Raw genomic sequence first — 25,804 nt, forward strand, 5'->3', positions numbered from 1 at the left:
AAGATAAAAGAAAATATCGATCTTACAAAAAATGTTTGTTAAATTTTTAAAATTGGCAAAGATTAGTTTTTAAAACCGATGTCACAAACTTTTCACATTTACCCACATTTTTAATTTTATGGAAGCAGTAACTTATTGCAATTTGTCAAATTATACAGTATAAAAAATATAACCAATTTTAAAGAAATAGCTACAACCTTGAGAGCAAGTGGGCACGGGATTGTCATAATTTCCGTTCGTTTGGCAAGTAAGCGTGCTTTCCCCAACGAATGCTTGACTGGTATCCGTACAACTATACGTAAGAACGGTATCAAATGAATACCCATTTCCGGTAGCAGGCTGGCTTGGGTCTATATCTAAGTTGCCGAGAGGGTCAAGTGTAGCGTCGTCTTGAGCGCAATCTACAAACGAACACACATTTATCGTTATTCCTTCATATGGATTAAAGCAAATCTTATTCCATGCGTTTCTTTACAACCTCTTGTCAAAAATACAGTTCAAAACTATTTAACTTACGATTTCTTATAAAAGCGTATGTATTAAAATTTAATCATTCTCGTTTTACAAAATGCAACGCTTTGAGTAAAACGTTTGCATTTGGACAAAAGTTTTTGGCTTACTCGGGAAACATTCTGTTCCACTAAACAAAGGATTAAAAAGAAATGTCCCAACTTGGCAGGTAGCACTTGTGGTTCCGCCCGTGCTAATGGTGAAGCCAACGTTACAAGAAAACGTTAACATTTCGTCTACTGCAAAAACATTTTCATCGGAACCAAATGAACCGCCGGTTATATCGCTTGGCCGGGGACAACCTGTAAAAAATTGCGAATCAAAATTTTAGCAACAATAAGGTGAAAGAAAATATCGATCTTACAAAACATGTTTGTCAACTTTTTAAAATTGGCAAAGATTAGTTTTTAAAACCGATGTAACAAACTTTTCATATTTACCCACAATTTCTTTTTTTTGGAAGCAGTAACATATAGCAATTTGTCAAATTATACAGTTTAAAAAATATAACCATTTATAAAGAAATAGCTACAACCTTGAGAGCAAGTGGGCACGGGATTGTCATAATTTCCGTTCGTTTGGCAAGTAAGCGTGCTTTCCCCAACGAATGCTTGACTGGTATCCGTACAACTATACGTAAGAACGGTATCAAATGAATACCCATTTCCGGTAGCAGGCAGGCTTGGGTCTATATTTAAGGTGCCGAGAGGGTCAAGTGTAGCGTCGTCTTGAGCGCAATCTACAAACGAACAAACATTTAACGTTATTCCTATAATTCGGTTAAAACAATTCTTATTCCATGCATTTCTTCTGAACTTCTTGTCAAAAATACAGTTCAAAACTATTTCATTTACGATTTCTGAGAGAAACTCATGCTTTACAATTTAAGCAAATTCGCTGTTATAAATCCAACGCTTTGAGTAAAACGTTTGCATTCGGACAAAGTTTTTGGCTTACTCGGGAAACATTGTGTTCCACTAAACGAAGGATTAAAAAGAAATGTCCCAGCTTGGCAGGTAGCACTTGTGGTTCCGCCCGTGCTAATGGTGAAGCCAACGTTACAAGAAAACGTTAACATTTCGTCTACTGCAAAAACATTTTCATCGGAACTAAATGAACCGCCAGTTATATCGCTTGGCCGGGGACAACCTGTAAAAAAAGCGAAACGAAATTTTAGCAACAATAAGGTGAAAGAAGGCATCGATCTTACAAAAATGTTTGCCAACATTTTAAATTCGCAAACATTTGTTTTCAAAACCAATGTCAAAAACTTTTCACATTTACCCACAATTTCTTTTTTATGGAAGCAGTAGCTTATTGCAATTTGTTCAATTATATAGTATAAAAATATAACCATTTATAAAGAAATAGCTACAACCTTGAGAGCAAGTGGGCACGGGATTGTCATAATTTCCGTTCGTTTGGCAAGTAAGCGTGCTTTCCCCAACGAATGCTTGACTGGTATCTGTACAACTATACGTAAGAACGGTATCAAATGAATACCCATTTCCGGTAGCAGGCAGGCTTGGGTCTATATCTAAGTTGCCGAGAGGGTCAAGTGTAGCGTCGTCTTGAGCGCAATCTACAAACGAACACACATTTAATGTTATTCCTATAATTGGATTAAAACAATTCTTATTCCATGCGTTACTTCACAACCTCTTGTCAAAAATACAGTTCAAAACTATTTAATTTACGATTTCTTATAAAACCGCATGCTTTACAATTTAATCAATTTCGCTGTTATAAATCCAACGCTTTGAGTAAAACGTTTGCATTCGGACAAAGTTTTTGCTTACTCGGGAAACATTGTGTTCCACTAAACGAAGGATTAAAAAGAAATGTCCCAGCTTGGCAGGTAGCACTTGTGGTTCCGCCCGTGCTAATGGTAAAGCCAACGTTACAAGAAAACGTTAACATTTCGTCTACTGCAAAAACATTTTCATCCGAACCAAATGTTCCGCCGGTTATATCGCTTGGCCGGGGACAACCTGTAAAATAAGGCGAAACAAATTTTTAGCAACAATAAGGTGAAAGAAAATATCGATCTTACAAAAACTGTTCGTGAACTTTTTAAAATTGGCAAACATTTGTTTTCAAAACTGATGTCAAAAACTTTTCACATTTACCAACATTTTCATTTTTATGGAAGCAGTAACTTATTGCAATTTGTTCAGTTATATAGTATAAAAATATAACCATTTTTAAAGAAATAGCTACAACCTTGAGAGCAATTGGGCACGGGATTGTCATAATTTCCGTTCGTTTGGCAAGTAAGCGTGCTTTCCCCAACGAATGGTTGACTGGTATCCGTACAACTATACGTAAGAACGGTATCAAATGAATACCCATTTCCGGTAGCAGGCTGGCTTGGGTCTATATCTAAGTTGCCGAGAGGGTCAAGTGTAGCGTCGTCTTGAGCGCAATCTACAAACGAACACACATTTAATGTTATTCCTATAATTGGATTAAAACAATACTTATTCCATGCATTTCTTCCGAACTTCTTGTCAAAAATACAGTGGAAAACTATTTCATTTACGATTTCTTAGAAAAACGCATATGCTTTACAATTTAAGCAAATTCGCTTTTATAAATCCAATGCTTTGAGTAAAACGTTTGCATTCGGACAAAGTTTTTGGCTTACTCGGGAAACATTGTGTTCCACTAAACGAAGGATTAAAAAGAAATGTCCCAGCTTGGCAAGTAGCACTTGTGGTTCCGCCCGTGCTAATGGTGAAGCCAACGTTACAAGAAAACGTTAACATTTCGTCTACTGCAAAAACATTTTCATCCGAACCAAATGTTCCGCCGGTTATATCGCTTGGCCGGGGACAACCTGTAAAAATAAGCGAAACAAAATTTTAGCAACAATAAGGTGAAAGAAAATATCGATCTTACAAAAAATGTTTGACAACTTTTTAAAATTGGTAAAAATTAGTTTTTAAAACCGATGTCACAAACTTTTCACATTTACCCACATTTTTAATTTTATGGAAGCAGTAACTTATTGCAATTTGTCAAATTATACAGTATAAAAAATATAACCAATTTTAAAGAAATAGCTACAACCTTGAGAGCAAGTGGGCACGGGATTGTCATAATTTCCGTTCGTTTGGCAAGTAAGCGTGCTTTCCCCAACGAATGCTTGACTGGTATCCGTACAACTATACGTAAGAACGGTATCAAATGAATACCCATTTCCGGTAGCAGGCTGGTTTGGGTCTATATCTAAGTTGCCGAGAGGGTCAAGTGTAGCGTCGTCTTGAGCGCAATCTACAAACGAACACACATTTAACGTTATTCCTATAATTGGAGTAAAATAATTCTTATTCCATGCATTTCTTCTGAACTTCTTGTCAAAAATACAGTGGAAAACTATTTCATTTACGATTTTAAACAAAAAAGTATGTTTTAAAATTAATTTAATTTCGCTTTTATAAATCCAAAGCTTTGAGTAAAACGTTTGCATTCGGACAAAGTTTTTGGCTTACTCGGGAAACATTGTGTTCCACTAAACGAAGGATTAAAAAGAAATGTCCCAGCTTGGCAGGTAGCACTTGTGGTTCCGCCCGTGCTAATGGTGAAGCCAACGTTACAAGAAAACGTTAACATTTCGTCTACTGCAAAAACATTTTCATCGGAACCAAATGATCCGCCAGTTATATCGCTTGGCCGGGGACAACCTGTAAAAAAAGCGAAACGAAATTTTTAGCAACAATAAAGTGAAAGAAAATATCGATCTTACAAAAATGTTTGTCAAATTTTTAAAATTGGCAAAGATTAGTTTTTAAAACCGATGTCACAAACTTTTCAGATTTACCCACAATTTCATTTTTATGGAAGCAGTAACTTATTGCAATATTTTCAATTATACAGTATGAAAAATATAACCATTTATAAAGAAATAGCTACAACCTTGAGAGCAAGTGGGCACGGGATTGTCATAATTTCCGTTCGTTTGGCAAGTAAGCGTGCTTTCCCCAACGAATGCTTGACTGGTATCCGTACAACTATACGTAAGAACGGTATCAAATGAATACCCATTTCCGGTAGCAGGCTGGCTTGGGTCTATATCTAAGTTGCCGAGAGGGTCAAGTGTAGCGTCGTCTTGAGCGCAATCTACAAACGAACACACATTTAACGTTATTCCTATAATTGGATTAAAACAATTCTTATTCCATGCATTTCTTCTGAACTTCTTGTCAAAAATACAGTTCAAAACTATTTCATTTACGATTTCTGAGAGAAACTCATGCTTTACAATTTAAGCAAATTCGCTGTTATAAATCCAACGCTTTGAGTAAAACGTTTGCATTCGGACAAAGTTCTTGGCTTACTCGGGAAACATTGTGTTCCACTAAACGAAGGATTAAAAAGAAATGTCCCAGCTTGGCAGGTAGCACTTGTGGTTCCGCCCGTGCTAATGGTGAAGCCAACGTTACAAGAAAACGTTAACATTTCGTCTACTGCAAAAACATTTTCATCCGAACTAAATGTTCCGCCAGTTATATCGCTTGGCCGGGGACAACCTGTAAAAAAATGCAAAACAAAATTTTTAGCAACAATAAGATAAAAGAAAATATCGATCTTACAAAAAATGTTTGTTAAATTTTTAAAATTGGCAAAGATTAGTTTTTAAAACCGATGTCACAAACTTTTCACATTTACCCACATTTTTAATTTTATGGAAGCAGTAACTTATTGCAATTTGTCAAATTATACAGTATAAAAAATATAACCAATTTTAAAGAAATAGCTACAACCTTGAGAGCAAGTGGGCACGGGATTGTCATAATTTCCGTTCGTTTGGCAAGTAAGCGTGCTTTCCCCAACGAATGCTTGACTGGTATCCGTACAACTATACGTAAGAACGGTATCAAATGAATACCCATTTCCGGTAGCAGGCTGGCTTGGGTCTATATCTAAGTTGCCGAGAGGGTCAAGTGTAGCGTCGTCTTGAGCGCAATCTACAAACGAACACACATTTATCGTTATTCCTTCATATGGATTAAAGCAAATCTTATTCCATGCGTTTCTTTACAACCTCTTGTCAAAAATACAGTTCAAAACTATTTAACTTACGATTTCTTATAAAAGCGTATGTACTAAAATTTAATCATTCTCGTTTTACAAAATGCAACGCTTTGAGTAAAACGTTTGCATTTGGACAAAGTTTTTGGCTTACTCGGGAAACATTGTGTTCCACTAAACAAAGGATTAAAAAGAAATGTCCCAACTTGGCAGGTAGCACTTGTGGTTCCGCCCGTGCTAATGGTGAAGCCAACGTTACAAGAAAACGTTAACATTTCGTCTACTGCAAAAACATTTTCATCGGAACCAAATGAACCGCCGGTTATATCGCTTGGCCGGGGACAACCTGTAAAAAATTGCGAATCAAAATTTTAGCAACAATAAGGTGAAAGAAAATATCGATCTTACAAAACATGTTTGTCAACTTTTTAAAATTGGCAAAGATTAGTTTTTAAAACCGATGTAACAAACTTTTCATATTTACCCACAATTTCTTTTTTTTGGAAGCAGTAACATATAGCAATTTGTCAAATTATACAGTTTAAAAAAGATAACCATTTATAAAGAAATAGCTACAACCTTGAGAGCAAGTGGGCACGGGATTGTCATAATTTCCGTTCGTTTGGCAAGTAAGCGTGCTTTCCCCAACGAATGCTTGACTGGTATCCGTACAACTATACGTAAGAACGGTATCAAATGAATACCCATTTCCGGTAGCAGGCAGGCTTGGGTCTATATTTAAGGTGCCGAGAGGGTCAAGTGTAGCGTCGTCTTGAGCGCAATCTACAAACGAACAAACATTTAACGTTATTCCTATAATTCGGTTAAAACAATTCTTATTCCATGCATTTCTTCTGAACTTCTTGTCAAAAATACAGTTCAAAACTATTTCATTTACGATTTCTGAGAGAAACTCATGCTTTACAATTTAAGCAAATTCGCTGTTATAAATCCAACGCTTTGAGTAAAACGTTTGCATTCGGACAAAGTTTTTGGCTTACTCGGGAAACATTGTGTTCCACTAAACGAAGGATTAAAAAGAAATGTCCCAGCTTGGCAGGTAGCACTTGTGGTTCCGCCCGTGCTAATGGTGAAGCCAACGTTACAAGAAAACGTTAACATTTCGTCTACTGCAAAAACATTTTCATCGGAACCAAATGATCCGCCAGTTATATCGCTTGGCCGGGGACAACCTGTAAAAAAAGCGAAACGAAATTTTTAGCAACAATAAAGTGAAAGAAAATATCGATCTTACAAAAATGTTTGTCAAATTTTTAAAATTGGCAAAGATTAGTTTTTAAAACCGATGTCACAAACTTTTCAGATTTACCCACAATTTCATTTTTATGGAAGCAGTAACTTATTGCAATATTTTCAATTATACAGTATGAAAAATATAACCATTTATAAAGAAATAGCTACAACCTTGAGAGCAAGTGGGCACGGGATTGTCATAATTTCCGTTCGTTTGGCAAGTAAGCGTGCTTTCCCCAACGAATGCTTGACTGGTATCCGTACAACTATACGTAAGAACGGTATCAAATGAATACCCATTTCCGGTAGCAGGCTGGCTTGGGTCTATATCTAAGTTGCCGAGAGGGTCAAGTGTAGCGTCGTCTTGAGCGCAATCTACAAACGAACACACATTTAACGTTATTCCTATAATTGGATTAAAACAATTCTTATTCCATGCATTTCTTCTGAACTTCTTGTCAAAAATACAGTTCAAAACTATTTCATTTACGATTTCTGAGAGAAACTCATGCTTTACAATTTAAGCAAATTCGCTGTTATAAATCCAACGCTTTGAGTAAAACGTTTGCATTCGGACAAAGTTCTTGGCTTACTCGGGAAACATTGTGTTCCACTAAACGAAGGATTAAAAAGAAATGTCCCAGCTTGGCAGGTAGCACTTGTGGTTCCGCCCGTGCTAATGGTGAAGCCAACGTTACAAGAAAACGTTAACATTTCGTCTACTGCAAAAACATTTTCATCCGAACTAAATGTTCCGCCAGTTATATCGCTTGGCCGGGGACAACCTGTAAAAAAATGCAAAACAAAATTTTTAGCAACAATAAGATAAAAGAAAATATCGATCTTACAAAAAATGTTTGTTAAATTTTTAAAATTGGCAAAGATTAGTTTTTAAAACCGATGTCACAAACTTTTCACATTTACCCACATTTTTAATTTTATGGAAGCAGTAACTTATTGCAATTTGTCAAATTATACAGTATAAAAAATATAACCAATTTTAAAGAAATAGCTACAACCTTGAGAGCAAGTGGGCACGGGATTGTCATAATTTCCGTTCGTTTGGCAAGTAAGCGTGCTTTCCCCAACGAATGCTTGACTGGTATCCGTACAACTATACGTAAGAACGGTATCAAATGAATACCCATTTCCGGTAGCAGGCTGGCTTGGGTCTATATCTAAGTTGCCGAGAGGGTCAAGTGTAGCGTCGTCTTGAGCGCAATCTACAAACGAACACACATTTATCGTTATTCCTTCATATGGATTAAAGCAAATCTTATTCCATGCGTTTCTTTACAACCTCTTGTCAAAAATACAGTTCAAAACTATTTAACTTACGATTTCTTATAAAAGCGTATGTACTAAAATTTAATCATTCTCGTTTTACAAAATGCAACGCTTTGAGTAAAACGTTTGCATTTGGACAAAGTTTTTGGCTTACTCGGGAAACATTGTGTTCCACTAAACAAAGGATTAAAAAGAAATGTCCCAACTTGGCAGGTAGCACTTGTGGTTCCGCCCGTGCTAATGGTGAAGCCAACGTTACAAGAAAACGTTAACATTTCGTCTACTGCAAAAACATTTTCATCGGAACCAAATGAACCGCCGGTTATATCGCTTGGCCGGGGACAACCTGTAAAAAATTGCGAATCAAAATTTTAGCAACAATAAGGTGAAAGAAAATATCGATCTTACAAAACATGTTTGTCAACTTTTTAAAATTGGCAAAGATTAGTTTTTAAAACCGATGTAACAAACTTTTCATATTTACCCACAATTTCTTTTTTTTGGAAGCAGTAACATATAGCAATTTGTCAAATTATACAGTTTAAAAAAGATAACCATTTATAAAGAAATAGCTACAACCTTGAGAGCAAGTGGGCACGGGATTGTCATAATTTCCGTTCGTTTGGCAAGTAAGCGTGCTTTCCCCAACGAATGCTTGACTGGTATCCGTACAACTATACGTAAGAACGGTATCAAATGAATACCCATTTCCGGTAGCAGGCAGGCTTGGGTCTATATTTAAGGTGCCGAGAGGGTCAAGTGTAGCGTCGTCTTGAGCGCAATCTACAAACGAACAAACATTTAACGTTATTCCTATAATTCGGTTAAAACAATTCTTATTCCATGCATTTCTTCTGAACTTCTTGTCAAAAATACAGTTCAAAACTATTTCATTTACGATTTCTGAGAGAAACTCATGCTTTACAATTTAAGCAAATTCGCTGTTATAAATCCAACGCTTTGAGTAAAACGTTTGCATTCGGACAAAGTTTTTGGCTTACTCGGGAAACATTGTGTTCCACTAAACGAAGGATTAAAAAGAAATGTCCCAGCTTGGCAGGTAGCACTTGTGGTTCCGCCCGTGCTAATGGTGAAGCCAACGTTACAAGAAAACGTTAACATTTCGTCTACTGCAAAAACATTTTCATCGGAACTAAATGAACCGCCAGTTATATCGCTTGGCCGGGGACAACCTGTAAAAAAAGCGAAACGAAATTTTAGCAACAATAAGGTGAAAGAAGGCATCGATCTTACAAAAATGTTTGCCAACATTTTAAATTCGCAAACATTTGTTTTCAAAACCAATGTCAAAAACTTTTCACATTTACCCACAATTTCTTTTTTATGGAAGCAGTAGCTTATTGCAATTTGTTCAATTATATAGTATAAAAATATAACCATTTATAAAGAAATAGCTACAACCTTGAGAGCAAGTGGGCACGGGATTGTCATAATTTCCGTTCGTTTGGCAAGTAAGCGTGCTTTCCCCAACGAATGCTTGACTGGTATCTGTACAACTATACGTAAGAACGGTATCAAATGAATACCCATTTCCGGTAGCAGGCAGGCTTGGGTCTATATCTAAGTTGCCGAGAGGGTCAAGTGTAGCGTCGTCTTGAGCGCAATCTACAAACGAACACACATTTAATGTTATTCCTATAATTGGATTAAAACAATTCTTATTCCATGCGTTACTTCACAACCTCTTGTCAAAAATACAGTTCAAAACTATTTAATTTACGATTTCTTATAAAACCGCATGCTTTACAATTTAATCAATTTCGCTGTTATAAATCCAACGCTTTGAGTAAAACGTTTGCATTCGGACAAAGTTTTTGCTTACTCGGGAAACATTGTGTTCCACTAAACGAAGGATTAAAAAGAAATGTCCCAGCTTGGCAGGTAGCACTTGTGGTTCCGCCCGTGCTAATGGTAAAGCCAACGTTACAAGAAAACGTTAACATTTCGTCTACTGCAAAAACATTTTCATCCGAACCAAATGTTCCGCCGGTTATATCGCTTGGCCGGGGACAACCTGTAAAATAAGGCGAAACAAATTTTTAGCAACAATAAGGTGAAAGAAAATATCGATCTTACAAAAACTGTTTGTTAACTTTTTAAAATTGGCAAACATTTGTTTTCAAAACTGATGTCAAAAACTTTTCACATTTACCAACATTTTCATTTTTATGGAAGCAGTAACTTATTGCAATTTGTTCAGTTATATAGTATAAAAATATAACCATTTTTAAAGAAATAGCTACAACCTTGAGAGCAATTGGGCACGGGATTGTCATAATTTCCGTTCGTTTGGCAAGTAAGCGTGCTTTCCCCAACGAATGGTTGACTGGTATCCGTACAACTATACGTAAGAACGGTATCAAATGAATACCCATTTCCGGTAGCAGGCTGGCTTGGGTCTATATCTAAGTTGCCGAGAGGGTCAAGTGTAGCGTCGTCTTGAGCGCAATCTACAAACGAACACACATTTAATGTTATTCCTATAATTGGATTAAAACAATACTTATTCCATGCATTTCTTCCGAACTTCTTGTCAAAAATACAGTGGAAAACTATTTCATTTACGATTTCTTAGAAAAACGCATATGCTTTACAATTTAAGCAAATTCGCTTTTATAAATCCAACGCTTTGAGTAAAACGTTTGCATTCGGACAAAGTTTTTGGCTTACTCGGGAAACATTGTGTTCCACTAAACGAAGGATTAAAAAGAAATGTCCCAGCTTGGCAGGTAGCACTTGTGGTTCCGCCCGTGCTAATGGTGAAGCCAACGTTACAAGAAAACGTTAACATTTCGTCTACTGCAAAAACATTTTCATCCGAACCAAATGTTCCGCCAGTTATATCGCTTGGCCGGGGACAACCTGTAAAAATAAGCGAAACAAAATTTTAGCAACAATAAGGTGAAAGAAAATATCGATCTTACAAAAAATGTTTGACAACTTTTTAAAATTGGTAAAAATTAGTTTTTAAAACCGATGTCAAAAACTTTTCACATTTACCCACATTTTTAATTTTATGGAAGCAGTAACTTATTGCAATTTGTCAAATTATACAGTATAAAAAATATAACCAATTTTAAAGAAATAGCTACAACCTTGAGAGCAAGTGGGCACGGGATTGTCATAATTTCCGTTCGTTTGGCAAGTAAGCGTGCTTTCCCCAACGAATGCTTGACTGGTATCCGTACAACTATACGTAAGAACGGTATCAAATGAATACCCATTTCCGGTAGCAGGCTGGTTTGGGTCTATATCTAAGTTGCCGAGAGGGTCAAGTGTAGCGTCGTCTTGAGCGCAATCTACAAACGAACACACACTTAACGTTATTCCTATAATTGGATTAAAATAATTCTTATTCCATGCATTTCTTCTGAAGTTCTTGTCAAAAATACAGTGGAAAACTATTTCATTTACGATTTTAAACAAAAAGGTATGTTTTAAAATTAATTTAATTTCGCTTTTATAAATCCAAAGCTTTGAGTAAAACGTTTGCATTCGGACAAAGATTTTGGCTTACTCGGGAAACATTGTGTTCCACTAAACGAAGGATTAAAAAGAAATGTCCCAGCTTGGCAGGTAGCACTTGTGGTTCCGCCCGTGCTAATGGTGAAGCCAACGTTACAAGAAAACGTTAACATTTCGTCTACTGCAAAAACATTTTCATCGGAACTAAATGAACCGCCGGTTATATCGCTTGGCCGGGGACAACCTGTAAAAAATTGCGAAACTAAGTTTTAGCAACAAAAAGGTGAAAGAAAGCATCGATCTTACAGAAATGTTTGTCAACATTTAAATTTCGCAAACATTTGTTTTCAAAACCTATGTCACAAACTTTTCACATTTACCCACAATTTCTTTTTTATGGAAGCAGTAACTTATTGCAATTTGTTCAGTTATATAGTATAAAAATATAACCATTTATAAAGAAATAGCTACAACCTTGAGAGCAAGTGGGCACGGGATTGTCATAATTTCCGTTCGTTTGGCAAGTAAGCGTGCTTTCCCCAACGAATGCTTGACTGGTATCCGTACAACTATACGTAAGAACGGTATCAAATGAATACCCATTTCCGGTAGCAGGCTGGCTTGGGTCTATATCTAAGTTGCCGAGAGGGTCAAGTGTAGCGTCGTCTTGAGCGCAATCTACAAACGAACACACATTTAACGTTATTCCTATAATTGGATTAAAACAAATCTTATTCCATGCATTTCTTCTGAAGTTCTTGTCAAAAATATAGTGGAAAACTATTTCATTTACGATTTTAAACAAAAAGGTATGTTTTAAAATTAATTTAATTTCGCTTTTATAAATCCAAAGCTTTGAGTAAAACGTTTGCATTCGGACAAAGTTTTTGGCTTACTCGGGAAACATTGTGTTCCACTAAACGAAGGATTAAAAAGAAATGTCCCAGCTTGGCAGGTAGCACTTGTGGTTCCGCCCGTGCTAATGGTGAAGCCAACGTTACAAGAAAACGTTAACATTTCGTCTACTGCAAAAACATTTTCATCGGAACTAAATGAACCGCCGGTTATATCGCTTGGCCGGGGACAACCTGTAAAAAATTGCCAAACTAAGTTTTAGCAACAATAAGGTGAAAGAAAGCATCGATCTTACAGAAATGTTTGTCAACATTTAAATTTCGCAAACATTTGTTTTCAAAACCTATGTCACAAACTTTTCACATTTACCCACAATTTCTTTTTTATGGAAGCAGTAACTTATTGCAATTTGTTCAGTTATATAGTATAAAAATATAACCATTTATAAAGAAATAGCTACAACCTTGAGAGCAAGTGGGCACGGGATTGTCATAATTTCCGTTCGTTTGGCAAGTAAGCGTGCTTTCCCCAACGAATGCTTGACTGGTATCCGTACAACTATACGTAAGAACGGTATCAAATGAATACCCATTTCCGGTAGCAGGCTGGCTTGGGTCTATATCTAAGTTGCCGAGAGGGTCAAGTGTAGCGTCGTCTTGAGCGCAATCTACAAACGAACACACATTTAACGTTATTCCTATAATTGGATTAAAACAATTCTTATTCCATGCATTTCTTCTGAACTTCTTGTCAAAAATACAGTGGAAAACTATTTCATTTACGATTTTAAACAAAAACGTATGTTTTAAAATTAATTTAATTTCGCTTTTATAAATCCAAAGCTTTGAGTAAAACGTTTGCATTCGGACAAAGTTTTTGGCTTACTCGGGAAACATTGTGTTCCACTAAACGAAGGATTAAAAAGAAATGTCCCAGCTTGGCAGGTAGCACTTGTGGTTCCGCCCGTGCTAATGGTGAAGCCAACGTTACAAGAAAACGTTAACATTTCGTCTACTGCAAAAACATTTTCATCCGAACCAAATGTTCCGCCGGTTATATCGCTTGGCCGGGGACAACCTGTAAAAATAAGCGAAACAAATTTTTAGCAACAATCAGGTGAAAGAAGGCATCGATCTTACAGAAATGTTTGTCAACATTTAAATTTCGCAAACATTTGTTTTCAAAACCTATGTCACAAACTTTTCACATTTACCCACAATTTCTTTTTTATGGAAGCAGTAGCTTATTGCAATTTGTTCCATTATTCAGTATAAAAATATAACCATTTATAAAGAAATAGCTACAACCTCGAGAGCAAGTGGGCACGGGATTATCATAATTTCCGTTCGTTTGGCAAGTAAGCGTGCTTTCCCCAACGAATGCTTGACTGGTATCCGTACAACTATACGTAAGAACGGTACCAAATGAATACCCATTTCCGGTAACAGGCTGGTTTGGGTTTATATCTAAGTTGCCGAGAGGGTCAAGTGTAGCGTCGTCTTGAGCGCAATCTACAAACGAACACACATTTAATGTTATTCCTATAATTGGATTAAAACAAATCTTATTCCATGCATTTCTTCTGAAGTTCTTGTCAAAAATACAGTGGAAAACTATTTCATTTACGATTTTAAACAAAAAGGTATGTTTTAAAATTAATTTAATTTCGCTTTTATAAATCCAAAGCTTTGAGTAAAACGTTTGCATTCGGACAAAGTTTTTGGCTTACTCGGGAAACATTGTGTTCCACTAAACGAAGGATTAAAAAGAAATGTCCCAGCTTGGCAGGTAGCACTTGTGGTTCCGCCCGTGCTAATGGTGAAGCCAACGTTACAAGAAAACGTTAACATTTCGTCTACTGCAAAAACATTTTCATCGGAACTAAATGAACCGCCGGTTATATCGCTTGGCCGGGGACAACCTGTAAAAAATTGCGAAACTAAGTTTTAGCAACAATAAGGTGAAAGAAAGCATCGATCTTACAGAAATGTTTGTCAACATTTAAATTTAGCAAACATTTGTTTTCAAAACCTATGTCACAAACTTTTCACATTTACCCACAATTTCTTTTTTATGGAAGCAGTAACTTATTGCAATTTGTTCAGTTATATAGTATAAAAATATAACCATTTATAAAGAAATAGCTACAACCTTGAGAGCAAGTGGGCACGGGATTGTCATAATTTCCGTTCGTTTGGCAAGTAAGCGTGCTTTCCCCAACGAATGCTTGACTGGTATCCGTACAACTATACGTAAGAACGATATCAAATGAATACCCATTTCCGGTAGCAGGCTGGCTTGGGTCTATATCTAAGTTGCCGAGAGGGTCAAGTGTAGCGTCGTCTTGAGCGCAATCTACAAACGAACACACATTTAACGTTATTCCTATAATTGGATTAAAACAATTCTTATTCCATGCATTTCTTCTGAACTTCTTGTCAAAAATACAGTTCAAAACTATTTCATTTACGATTTTAAACAAAAACGTATGTTTTAAAATTAATTTAATTTCGCTTTTATAAATCCAAAGCTTTGAGTAAAACGTTTGCATTCGGACAAAGTTTTTGGCTTACTCGGGAAACATTGTGTTCCACTAAACGAAGGATTAAAAAGAAATGTCCCAGCTTGGCAGGTAGCACTTGTGGTTCCGCCCGTGCTAATGGTGAAGCCAACGTTACAAGAAAACGTTAACATTTCGTCTACTGCAAAAAAATTTTCATCCGAACCAAATGTTCCGCCGGTTATATCGCTTGGCCGGGGACAACCTGTAAAAATAAGCGAAACAAATTTTTAGCAACAATCAGGTGAAAGAAGGCATCGATCTTACAGAAATGTTTGTCAACATTTAAATTTCGCAAACATTTGTTTTCAAAACCTATGTCACAAACTTTTCACATTTACCCACAATTTCTTTTTTATGGAAGCAGTAGCTTATTGCAATTTGTTCCATTATTCAGTATAAAAATATAACCATTTATAAAGAAATAGCTACAACCTTGAGAGCAAGTGGGCACGGGATTATCATAATTTCCGTTCGTTTGGCAAGTAAGCGTGCTTTCCCCAACGAATGCTTGACTGGTATCCGTACAACTATACGTAAGAACGGTACCAAATGAATACCCATTTCCGGTAGCAGGCTGGTTTGGGTCTATATCTAAGTTGCCGAGAGGGTCAAGTGTAGCGTCGTCTTGAGCGCAATCTACAAACGAACACACATTTAATGTTATTCCTATAATTGGATTAAAACAAATCTTATTCCATGCATTTCTTCTGAACTTCTTGTCAAAAATATAGTGGAAAATTATTTAATTTTCGATTTTAAACAAAAAGGTATGTATTTAAATTAATTTAATTTCGCTGTTATAAATCCAAAGCTTTGAGTAAAACGTTTGCATTCGGACAAAGTTTTTGGCTTACTCGGGAAACATTGGGTTCCACTAAACGAAGGATTAAAAAGAAATGTCCCAGCTTGGCAGGTAGCACTTGTGGTTCCGCCCGTGCTAATGGTGAAGCCAACGTTACAAGAAAACGTTAACATTTCGTTTACTGCAAAAACATTTTCATCCGAACCAAATGTTCCGCCGGTTACGTCGTTAGGACGAGGACAACCTGTTGACATGAGAAAAGCATATCATGATTTCAGCATATGTACTGGACCACAAAGTATGAAGTGATGTAAATACGTTTACAAAGGTTCTTGCAACTACTTAAAAAGTAGATAGCTTTCTCCTGTCTATCAGATAACGTTTTTGGGCAATCGAAGAAGAACGCCGTCATTTTTAACAGAAAATTGATATAAATAAGGAATATACTAACCAGTACATGTAGGACCAGATGTAAATTCCCAGTCGCCGCCAGGTAAACATGTATTGCTTGTTGGTTCCCCGGCTATGATGGGCAGGCCATTGATGCACGAGTATTGCACAACCGAAAAGACAGAGTATTCTGTTCTAATCGGTCTCGTTGTAACCCCAAAAGGTGCCGGTGGGGAGGTACAGGCTAAAAGAAAAACAATTGTTAACCATTCGCCATACTCCGGATTTCCAACTAACAACTTATTGTTTAAAACTGTTTTAAGTAAATTTTAACTCAACGTGCAATAAACTGAGAGACAATTTCAATGCAATTTATCTCTTTTTCTATTTCGTCTGGCTGTGACTGTGATCACTCGCGCGTACAATTTCAAGAACGTAATACGTATTAATACGGAAAAAGGTCACAGCCTACATGCACGATAAAGTTACTTACGAAGACTTTCGCACGTTGGCGCTGAATTGTCGAAGGCACCATTCTTCGTACATGTGAGCGTGACAGAGCCCGATATGGTGTAACCTTCAATCTCGCATGAAAACGATAAAGTCTCACCAAGTCCAAACGGGCCACCAAAAACTGGCGTAAGACCTCCATCGGTTGATGTCAAAGTCGGAAACGGACAAACTATTATTTAAGTGATTGAGGTTTTTAAGGCAGAAAAGGTTTAATGTAAATTACAAAAAAGGAGCTTTTTGTTATGCAAATTGTGAACAAACTAGTTAGAGACCAATGCGTCATTTTTCCAAGTGTAAACAGTGTACTTTCAGAGCATATGCCTTGAAATATTTTCTTTTGTCTTTCTAACCTTGGTCGCAAGTTTGTCCTTCTGGCTCGCCGACACAGCAAAGAAAATCATTGATCAGATCAATACAGTTTACTCCATTTACGCAGGGATTAGGATCGCATTCATTTATCTCTGGAGGAGTAAAGAAAAATTCAAACTGTTTTTAAATACCGCTTTCGTATTGACATAAATTCTAAACTTAAAACCCACCTCGACAGCTTGGTGCATTCTCAAAACCAGGCCTACAATTTGGTCTCAGACGAATAACTGAAAAACACAGTGGTGTTATTGTTTTAAGTTTTGTTTTTGATATCGGTTGATATATATGAAGTGGAATCTATACAACAAGATCATTACAAAACGCCTAAAAATATCTACTGCAGATTTTTGCAGCTCACAGGTGAATATATTTGAAAAGCACTGGCGTCTTTGAGCATCGTAGCAACATCCTATTCGGCTACAGAAGCCTCTGTAAAACACATATAAACTAATAGTTGTTTTGGCCTCCAAGATTGATCGCTGTTATTAGGATGCATAATTAATTCGTCGGTACCTGGGAAGACTTTGAAAACCAAAACATGGACCCCCGCTGCAGCGTTTAATAAGAGTTGATCCTGGGTAACCGGGTTCGCCTCCAAAATTTAGATAACCTGCTGCCAAAGATTCATTATACTCGTGTGTAATCTGTTGTCAATCAGTAAGTAATACAGCATCGCCTTTTCTTTTATCTATTTAACTGTTCTTTGTGACAACAAATTTTCATAAAAAGTAGCTAGTGTTTAGACTAGAGTCTATAGTCGAGTCTAGTCACTAGACTATAGAATGACTGTGGTCCTAATACAAAACCATAAGAAACTGTAATTAGTTGACCAATTTTGCTACCTTAACAAGCAAAGTAAAAACATTTTCACTTGCCACTGTTTTGATTTTGAAGTGCAGGCGGTTGGGTAGTTGTACCAAACCCGAAACTCAGAGGTCTTTCTATAAACAGAAATGAATTAAAAACTGGAAACTTGAAGCAAAAATAATTTAAAAACCCTCTAATCGCAAATGTTAAAAAATGTGGTATTTTATAAATAAAATATTTTGAAAATAATTAATTAACCTTAAAGATTTTTGGTTACAAAGAAAACAAAGGGGCATGCGTGGTACTGTACATCATTGGCAAAAATTTCGACTAAGATTAGAAAAATTTTTTAAATTCGATTTATTATGGAAGTTAAAATATAGCTTTGTTGGACGGCAACATCGTTTTTCTGTTTGGCAATGGCATATTCTGTAAAGACACATTTTAACCATATCAATGAATATTTTGTATTAGGCTAATATTTTTTTGACTAACTTTTTATTTTTATACAGTATTTCTATTACTTTAGTATTTTGATTGTATAACCCTAATACTGAAACTGATTTATTCGTTTGTTAAAAAAGGCATAGGACATATGCAATCACACACTACTGTAAAGCAACAAAAATCTGACCCCTTTAACGACTAACTTACCCTTTTGATAACACTGAATACGTACTGAAGCTCTCGAACTGACGCTCTCATCGTAACAGCATCCCCTGCAAATAAGGTTGGCTGGTTAAAGTAACAGGAAATTAAAATACCTTTTGACAAGTTATTTCATATAAGCCTGGCTTTGTAAACTTCTCAAATCAACTTTTTTTAATTAAACCAACTAATTTCTTAAAATTCGTATATTTCTTTTCATTACTACCTTTCGACCGTTTAACAACGTTTTTCCATTATAGTTCAGAGAGCAATAAAGCAGAAAAGCAAAGGTTTCCTATAATTAATCTCATGTGATCGTTTGTTATCACATTTTAGGAGACCTAAAGATAATGCGGTACCAGTTACCAAGTAAATTGTTTCAAATTCTTTTCCTAGGTGACGATATTTCAACGCATTTTGTGGCATTCAGAATGTTCCTTGAAAGTAAAAATACCAAAAACGGCTCTTCATGAAACATGACTATGATATTTTGGGGGTTCAATTTCTGTATTAACAAAATGGGAAACTTGCATGTATTTCATTGATGTATAATTCCAACCAAGATTGAATCTACCAAATATCATGAAATCCGCCTTTGAGTACCGTACATCCTTGCCCAACTCTGCGTATTCACAACATACAAACGCGTTGGTTTGATTTTCTGTCTAGTCGAAAGGGTCATATTAATGCATTAGTAAATTACATACGCCTTCAAAAGTTGCATGCACGCTGAATTGTCGGGCAAAAAAATTAACTGTGTTGGCCAAACAGGTCACTATTAGCTCAACTAGAGATTATTGTAAGTAGTGAATGTGTACCTTATTTGGGTACGCGTTCGCAATTTGTCAACGCATAGAGTTTAATGTGTCAAGATAGTCATTGGCTTACGGTACTTCCGCCATTGATTACATGATGGTTGTACATATCCTAATCGTTTCACACACAAGTGATTGGGACGCTTAAGTACATCTTTTTGTGAAATAAAGCGTACAAAAAAACTTTGTCAAAAATATTTTATAAAGTGCAAATAACTTGAAAATCTAATAGCCATTTCTGCTGATTACAGGATAGTAGATGAGCGTATTTCATCACATTAAGCACAAGGCCTCCAACTAGATTACTAGAAGATAATAATTTAATCTGCGAACGCGTTGAAAAATTGCAAACATGTTCACAAATAACCAACGTGTACACAAATTACAAACACGTTCACAATTTACAATTGTGTGTAATAATGACCTGTTCGGCCGACAAAGCCATGTTTTTTAAACATTAGTTTAGCGTGAATGCAATTTATGAACACGTTGTTATGAACCTATCGACCAGGCAAAATATCATATGCATTTTGTGAACGCATTTGAAATTTACGTACACGCTGATTAAAACGAATTCTGACACACATGGCTAACTGTACATACGTCACATTTACATTTTAGCCTAAATGAGTAACAAAATTCCAATACACCGAGGCGACTGGCCTACATGATTACCGGTAGCCTATATAAGCACTTGACATGACTGGGAAAAGCAGTCAGTGAAGCTAATTCCAAAACGAACACAAGCGAACACCAAGCATAGCACGAAAACTGCTAGCTACAATTAACGAATACGTTGTGCCACAGGCATGACAACCACACTACATATCGGTGCCCGCAGGTTGTAGCCTCTTACTAGTAGGCTAGCCTCCCGGTATAATAATAGAGTCTAGTATGCAAGTGCACAACCAGATGACGTCACAATTTGAGTGGCTGGTCTAGCATACGAAGGCATGATGTGGTTGTGCACTTGTATCCTAGACCCCAATAATAAATACCGATACCGATATTTAATTTACCGGTAACGTACCGCAATTTGTCAGGTATCTCCGACCAGAAGGCTCATGGTAAATAGCGTTGATGTCAGTTTCGCCAAATACTAGCTAATGAAAGCCATTTACTGTACTGCATAAATTAAACTGATTGACTTTCATTGTCTTTACAACAGTTTTACATAGTTCCACACTATTAACCACATAACTAAGGCAAGAAATGGCCATCAGCTGGGATCCAAAATTGCACAGCTATCGCAGACGTCGTTATGATCATTGTTAACCAATCAAAAAAAGTAAAACGTCGAACGTAAAAAATAATTACAGACATCAAAGAAGGGATATTGTTGAGAAAATCTTTTACATGCTTCGTACAAAATTTACGACCAGAACAATGAGATCATTGAAAATTTTATTACGTTTGCATTCTATAGTATTTCCTCTCGACTAATTTTCGATAAACAACTTTCTATTAGCTAAAATGCAGTTTTAAAACAAATTTGTATGAGAAAATTAATAGTTAACTGTTAAATATGCTTCGCCACATGTAACGTCATTTTACCGTAAGTATACAACGCACAGTTAAAAGAATTTATACCTTAAGGCATTCAGCTGACGCTAGCGCAACTTAAATCAAGTAAAAGTCTGATTTGTCTGATTTGTCAAAATATTGCTGTATTTTGCAAAAAAATATTTTTCCGTCTGAGTTCAAACTGACTTCAATTACTTTCAACAACTAAATCATCTCTTTTATTGTAGCGTGGCGGCGATTTATTTTCGTTCAGTGTTCGGGTTTAGCTAAGAAGCCACTTGTGTCAAACAGTTTGTAGTAGTGCGTAGTAGACGTTTTCTGGATTTGGTGTATAGGCCAACATGCAGTGGTTTATTGGAGGGGGATCGCGATCCTCTCACTTTTTCTTGCGTCATTTTATCCTCATCTTCATATACATTTGAAAACGACATTTGGATACAATACCATATCTGCTTGACCGCGAACCCCTGCTTCTTTTTTAGGAACACACCACTGCTTACATGCAAAATTATTGTGGCCTACTATTAAGATAGAATCATCCATATTCTAGTAGCTTATTGTTTGAATTCAAATTTAAGACGTGGTAAAAAACTTTCTTTTACTTTTTATTTTTAAACAAAAAGTTGTCCATATCGGTGGGGCTGTTGTGAACGAGCCATTGAGCCTGTACTCGCATGTGAAAACACTAACTGACATTTTCATTGGTGTGTGACATAATGGCGCAAGCTAGCATGTAACAACCGATGAGAAAATGTCGACAATTCAGCAAGTGCAAGCTGTCGTGCTTTCATGCGATATGGATTACTGCAACTTCAAAATCAGTCGTTTCTTGTTGAGGTTGATTAATCATTTTTATTTCCACGTTTACGTGTACGTCCATGTGCTGTATGTGAACTTTCCGACAATCGCCAAATAGCTGGAGCTACGTTCGCCTCCTATACACAGTCCTGCCTCATTTTGGTCTTGTCAACAGCTTTCGTAACATAGTGTTACATAATAGAGTTTAATTATTGATTATAGGGTCAAATCTATTTCAATAATACTGACTCTTGATCATTATGAACTGTCATTTGTACTTTTATTCGAGATGTAACATTTAAAATAGAGCTTACTGTCTAATACAGCCAATCCGATCACCTCGTCTGACTCCAAATGGACAACGTCTTCTTCTAGCCGAGGACGAAAATCTGCATTCTTCGTCAGTTTGGGAAGCTACATGATCTACTGCAGCAAAGGCTACCAAACCAATGAGAATGTAAAGCCTGGGCACATCCATGTTGGATGCAAAACCACGTATGCTGGCTAAAACGCCCAGCAAGGTTCTTTCTGTGTGAAATATATATTAAACTTGCACTTTGCATAAGCAGTTTTCGGAAGAATCACTTCCTTTTCCCTGTCTTATAGAGCACATCATACGGTTATGATTTTTTTTTGTACGGAACCAACTTTTGCGTGTGTTTTTCTTTTTTTGTAACGGGGTGACGACTTTGGGCGTTATTTGTCTCTTTTACTTGCCGTGAGGCAGTTTAAAGCGTGAGCACAAAAATTTGTCTTGAATAGTTTCAAAAATATGAATATAAGGGCCTTCTTTGTTTTAGTATAAAAAATAAACCATTTTCTCTGTTTCATCCACATTACGAAGACCTCATCTGGAAGCGACTGAATGCGCAATGCGGTTCTTACTCACCCGGCCGTACATTCACATTGTTACTATATACATATTCACAAGCTTAGCGTAAAATAAAACCATTTATACTTATATTACACTACAAACTTTAGATAGATAATAAAATGGCTTCTAGTCGAATTTTTACAGCTAGCACATAATTATTTAGAATACTAAACAGCAAATGCTAAACTTTTACGACCATTATATTACCTTAAAAGAAATATAAAAATGGAATCAGTGAGTTTAGGTTAAACTTGCCATTTGCCATGTTAGATACAGGAATTTATTAAGAGATATGCCGATGAGTAAGTCGTCAAATATGACCTTTTAATACTTTTCAATAAGTGGAAATATAAGAGATATGATGGCCAAACATTTTCAATGCCATCATAGTGAATATACTTTGAGAGCATTCCTTTCTTACGCCTTTGGCCCTATCACCATTGAAACTAAACCTTAAGAATATTTTGAGTTTTAGTCTGGATACTTTCAAATAACATCCAGTAAGAACAAGCTTCACTGTTTTCTGAAGATAAAAGATTAGTTTATCAGCAAGCATGTAACAAGTGGCTACAAAATTGACTATTAAGTATATTTCACTTGACTTTCATAGCTTAACATAATGATTTGTATTATATTTGGTATTTTGTTAGACTCGTAATTCAAAATTAGTGCAACGTTTACCAATTACGTACGACTAATTTTCACTGATGACGTATAGTTTCTAACTTGCCGCTATTAGCAACATGTTTTACCGGTATAAGAAGTATAAAACAAATAAAAAAAGTAAGAAAAACGTTCTCACTGTACCTGTTTGCCAAGATTATTTTTTATTACGTATAGACCTCTTTGATTAAGAGCCTTAGAAGATTAACCATTACATTGGGTTTAAAACGTAAATTGTACGTTGATGTTATGATGATGATTGCGTTGATGTACATTAACATTATAGCTATAAAGCTATCAATAACTAATTTTGTTTAGTAGAACTATGTCACTTATTCAGGATTCGTTGTTGGAAACAATTTGAACATGAAATGCCGCTCTACAATAAAAAAACGAAGGAATGTCTATTACCGGGAAAGATCCCTTATTTCTGATGTAACTTTTTGAACGCAAGATCTTGTATTGTAACATTCATTCACAGGGCAGTATATGCAGGGTGCGTATTTAGCATGCCTTCAGGCGCATGTCAGAATGACTGAGCTGGGAATTTGCTGCTCAAAATATTTCAAGCGTCATTACCGAGGTTTTTAATGGATGAATACAAGTCAAAGTGAGGTTCAAAGATACGATTGCCATATTTTCCAGCCATAAGGCATTAACATATTTGTTAAAAACATTTCAGTGATAGAATGCTGTTCTAATATACGAATCAAGTGAAAGTTTTTAATAAAAAAAGATCTTTTATACTGTATCTGATTAGCCTTTTAAAACCCAATGCGTTGCATTGTGACTTTCATTCACGGTGCGATAAGTGCCGAGTCTTCATAAAATACCTTCAGGCACAAGTTAGAATGGGTTGTTTGGGTATTTATTGTGCAAAATATTGCATGTCTTTTCCGAAACTTTGAACGTATCAACTCAAGTTCAAGGATAAACTTATCATATTTTCTGAGCTATAAACGAGATACCTAAGCAAAATCGGCAACAATGCGCTTTATGACATGACAATGAGCAAGTCGGTCAAGGTGGGCATAAACACACGATTTGAATTCTACAACGTGCAGTAGAACAAACTCAAGTTTATAGAATATCAAAAAGCAAAATGATTTAAAATGGTCCGAAAACTTTGAAAAGATTAAGTGGATTGGTATCACCAATAGAAATTCACATGACATACGTCACATCCCCTGCTGTTAATCAAAGATTAAATCGAAAAACAATTAATAGGAAATGATTCCCAAACCCGGACAAATATATGGTAAACCGAGTACTGTATATGTATACGCACAGCAAAAGTTTTGAACCAATCAACAACCAAACTATAGTAGATTGTTGTATAACATTCTGACGTATTTTACTCTAAAATATCCACACGCAATATTACATAATGGCCGTGAATTTTCGTGCGTATGCACTTAAACGTAAGTTGCACTTATGAACGTTTCTTGCTTTTTAGTGCAAGACTGTTCACAAAATTAACACTTAACAACAAGCCTTATTACAATGAAGAAAATTTATCAACAATACTCCGCATGCTATAGTATATTGTATACTATTCTTGGCTATTGTCTTTCACAACTATAACTCAAACACTCGCAAATATATGTTTCTGTTTAAGTAAAAAATACGCCATCTCACTTTGAAACAATGTTATAATTGATAAAAAATTGCGTGTAGACTTTTTTCGAATGAAGTGGCTTATTTGCCAGATGTCGGCCCCTGGACATTTCAATTTTTGACTACATTTTATTTGTGATTTTTGTGGTTGGCTACTTATTATTATGATGTCATTATGGAGTGCGCGTATCATTTAAGCATATTTGTAAATCGCGCTTGAGTGACCTCACTCGAAAAACCCATCGGCATTTCAAAGCACTGTACTGTCATAATCTTATTCCGAAACGTTTGTTGTATAGAGATGAATGTCTATGTAAAAAGTCTGTATATTGTTGAGGCGTATATGGGTTAGTTAGGACTTAGGACAACGTTAAGATAATCACAACACAGGTTGGAAGCCTGTATACTGGAGTAAACTCTCAAAAAAATCAGCATATTATAAATTGACTTTTATTAACAATTCTTATAAAAGTAAAGTTAAATTGAAAAGTTTAAGTTGATTTTGCGAATAATATTAAAAGGATTGCTGTTTCAGCAAATTGCTTGAACTGCAAACTTGAAATTCTTATCACGTTTTTTGAAAAGGTCAACTGCCGTGATACAACTCAGCTGATAGGGCTCGGACAAAATCATTAAAACCGTGTTTGCGAGCAAGCGCAAGTTTTTCTGTAGCTTCGGCGTTGTCGTTACCAATCACCGACCACCTCGAGATATTTTTACCTAAGGGCAGGCCACAGTGATATACCTGTTATTTGGTTACGATGTAACTACAAACAAACGTCGGTATCAACTCTGTCTGTGAAGGTAGTAATAAATAATAACGGTTTTATTGAATTTTTGTCGGCATAGGCGAGTGCTTCGAAAACTTACGAACTTCGGCCCCTATATTGAAAGCCGGTTCAAGTATTTTTATGGCCATGGATGCATTTTGAGTATAATTACACTCAATCGGTTAATTTATGATGAAGTTTCCCATACGGTTAAATATGTTAATA

The 25,804-nt window shown here is 36.0% G+C and overlaps 3 protein-coding genes across 3 annotated transcripts; all 3 read right to left on the bottom strand.

The window, feature by feature from the left end:
- Window positions 1–1,387: 1,387 nt before the first annotated feature.
- On the bottom strand, window positions 1,388–10,331 carry LOC143449651 (sushi, von Willebrand factor type A, EGF and pentraxin domain-containing protein 1-like). The gene is made up of 22 exons (XM_076949927.1): window positions 10,259–10,331; window positions 9,929–10,120; window positions 9,508–9,711; window positions 9,087–9,278; window positions 8,665–8,868; window positions 8,240–8,431; window positions 7,818–8,021; window positions 7,392–7,583; window positions 6,970–7,173; window positions 6,546–6,737; window positions 6,124–6,327; window positions 5,699–5,890; window positions 5,277–5,480; window positions 4,851–5,042; window positions 4,429–4,632; window positions 4,005–4,196; window positions 3,583–3,786; window positions 3,158–3,349; window positions 2,734–2,937; window positions 2,310–2,501; window positions 1,889–2,092; window positions 1,388–1,659 (listed from the first exon to the last, which is right to left on the bottom strand). Exons 1-22 carry the CDS (start codon window positions 10,329–10,331, stop codon window positions 1,388–1,390), a joined length of 4,305 nt encoding a protein of 1,434 aa, XP_076806042.1.
- An 863-nt stretch (window positions 10,332–11,194) lies between these two features.
- Window positions 11,195–14,276, bottom strand: LOC143449657 (CUB and sushi domain-containing protein 3-like). The gene is made up of 9 exons (XM_076949939.1): window positions 14,156–14,276; window positions 13,734–13,937; window positions 13,312–13,503; window positions 12,890–13,093; window positions 12,468–12,659; window positions 12,046–12,249; window positions 11,624–11,815; window positions 11,303–11,405; window positions 11,195–11,201 (listed from the first exon to the last, which is right to left on the bottom strand). Exons 1-9 carry the CDS (start codon window positions 14,274–14,276, stop codon window positions 11,195–11,197), a joined length of 1,419 nt encoding a protein of 472 aa, XP_076806054.1.
- Window positions 14,277–15,167: 891 nt separating this feature from the next.
- LOC143449662 (P-selectin-like) lies at window positions 15,168–22,260 on the bottom strand. The gene is made up of 12 exons (XM_076949953.1): window positions 21,970–22,260; window positions 18,525–18,589; window positions 17,942–18,004; window positions 17,577–17,676; window positions 17,422–17,492; window positions 17,234–17,290; window positions 17,045–17,155; window positions 16,675–16,863; window positions 16,243–16,425; window positions 15,844–16,035; window positions 15,441–15,625; window positions 15,168–15,191 (listed from the first exon to the last, which is right to left on the bottom strand). The coding sequence occupies exons 1-12, from the start codon at window positions 22,131–22,133 to the stop codon at window positions 15,168–15,170; spliced, it is 1,404 nt and encodes a 467-aa protein (XP_076806068.1). The 5' UTR covers window positions 22,134–22,260.
- Between the last annotated feature and the right edge of the window lie 3,544 nt (window positions 22,261–25,804).

This window comes from Clavelina lepadiformis, chromosome 1 (genome assembly GCF_947623445.1).
Source record: "Clavelina lepadiformis chromosome 1, kaClaLepa1.1, whole genome shotgun sequence".
Classification (NCBI taxonomy): domain Eukaryota; kingdom Metazoa; phylum Chordata; class Ascidiacea; order Aplousobranchia; family Clavelinidae; genus Clavelina; species Clavelina lepadiformis.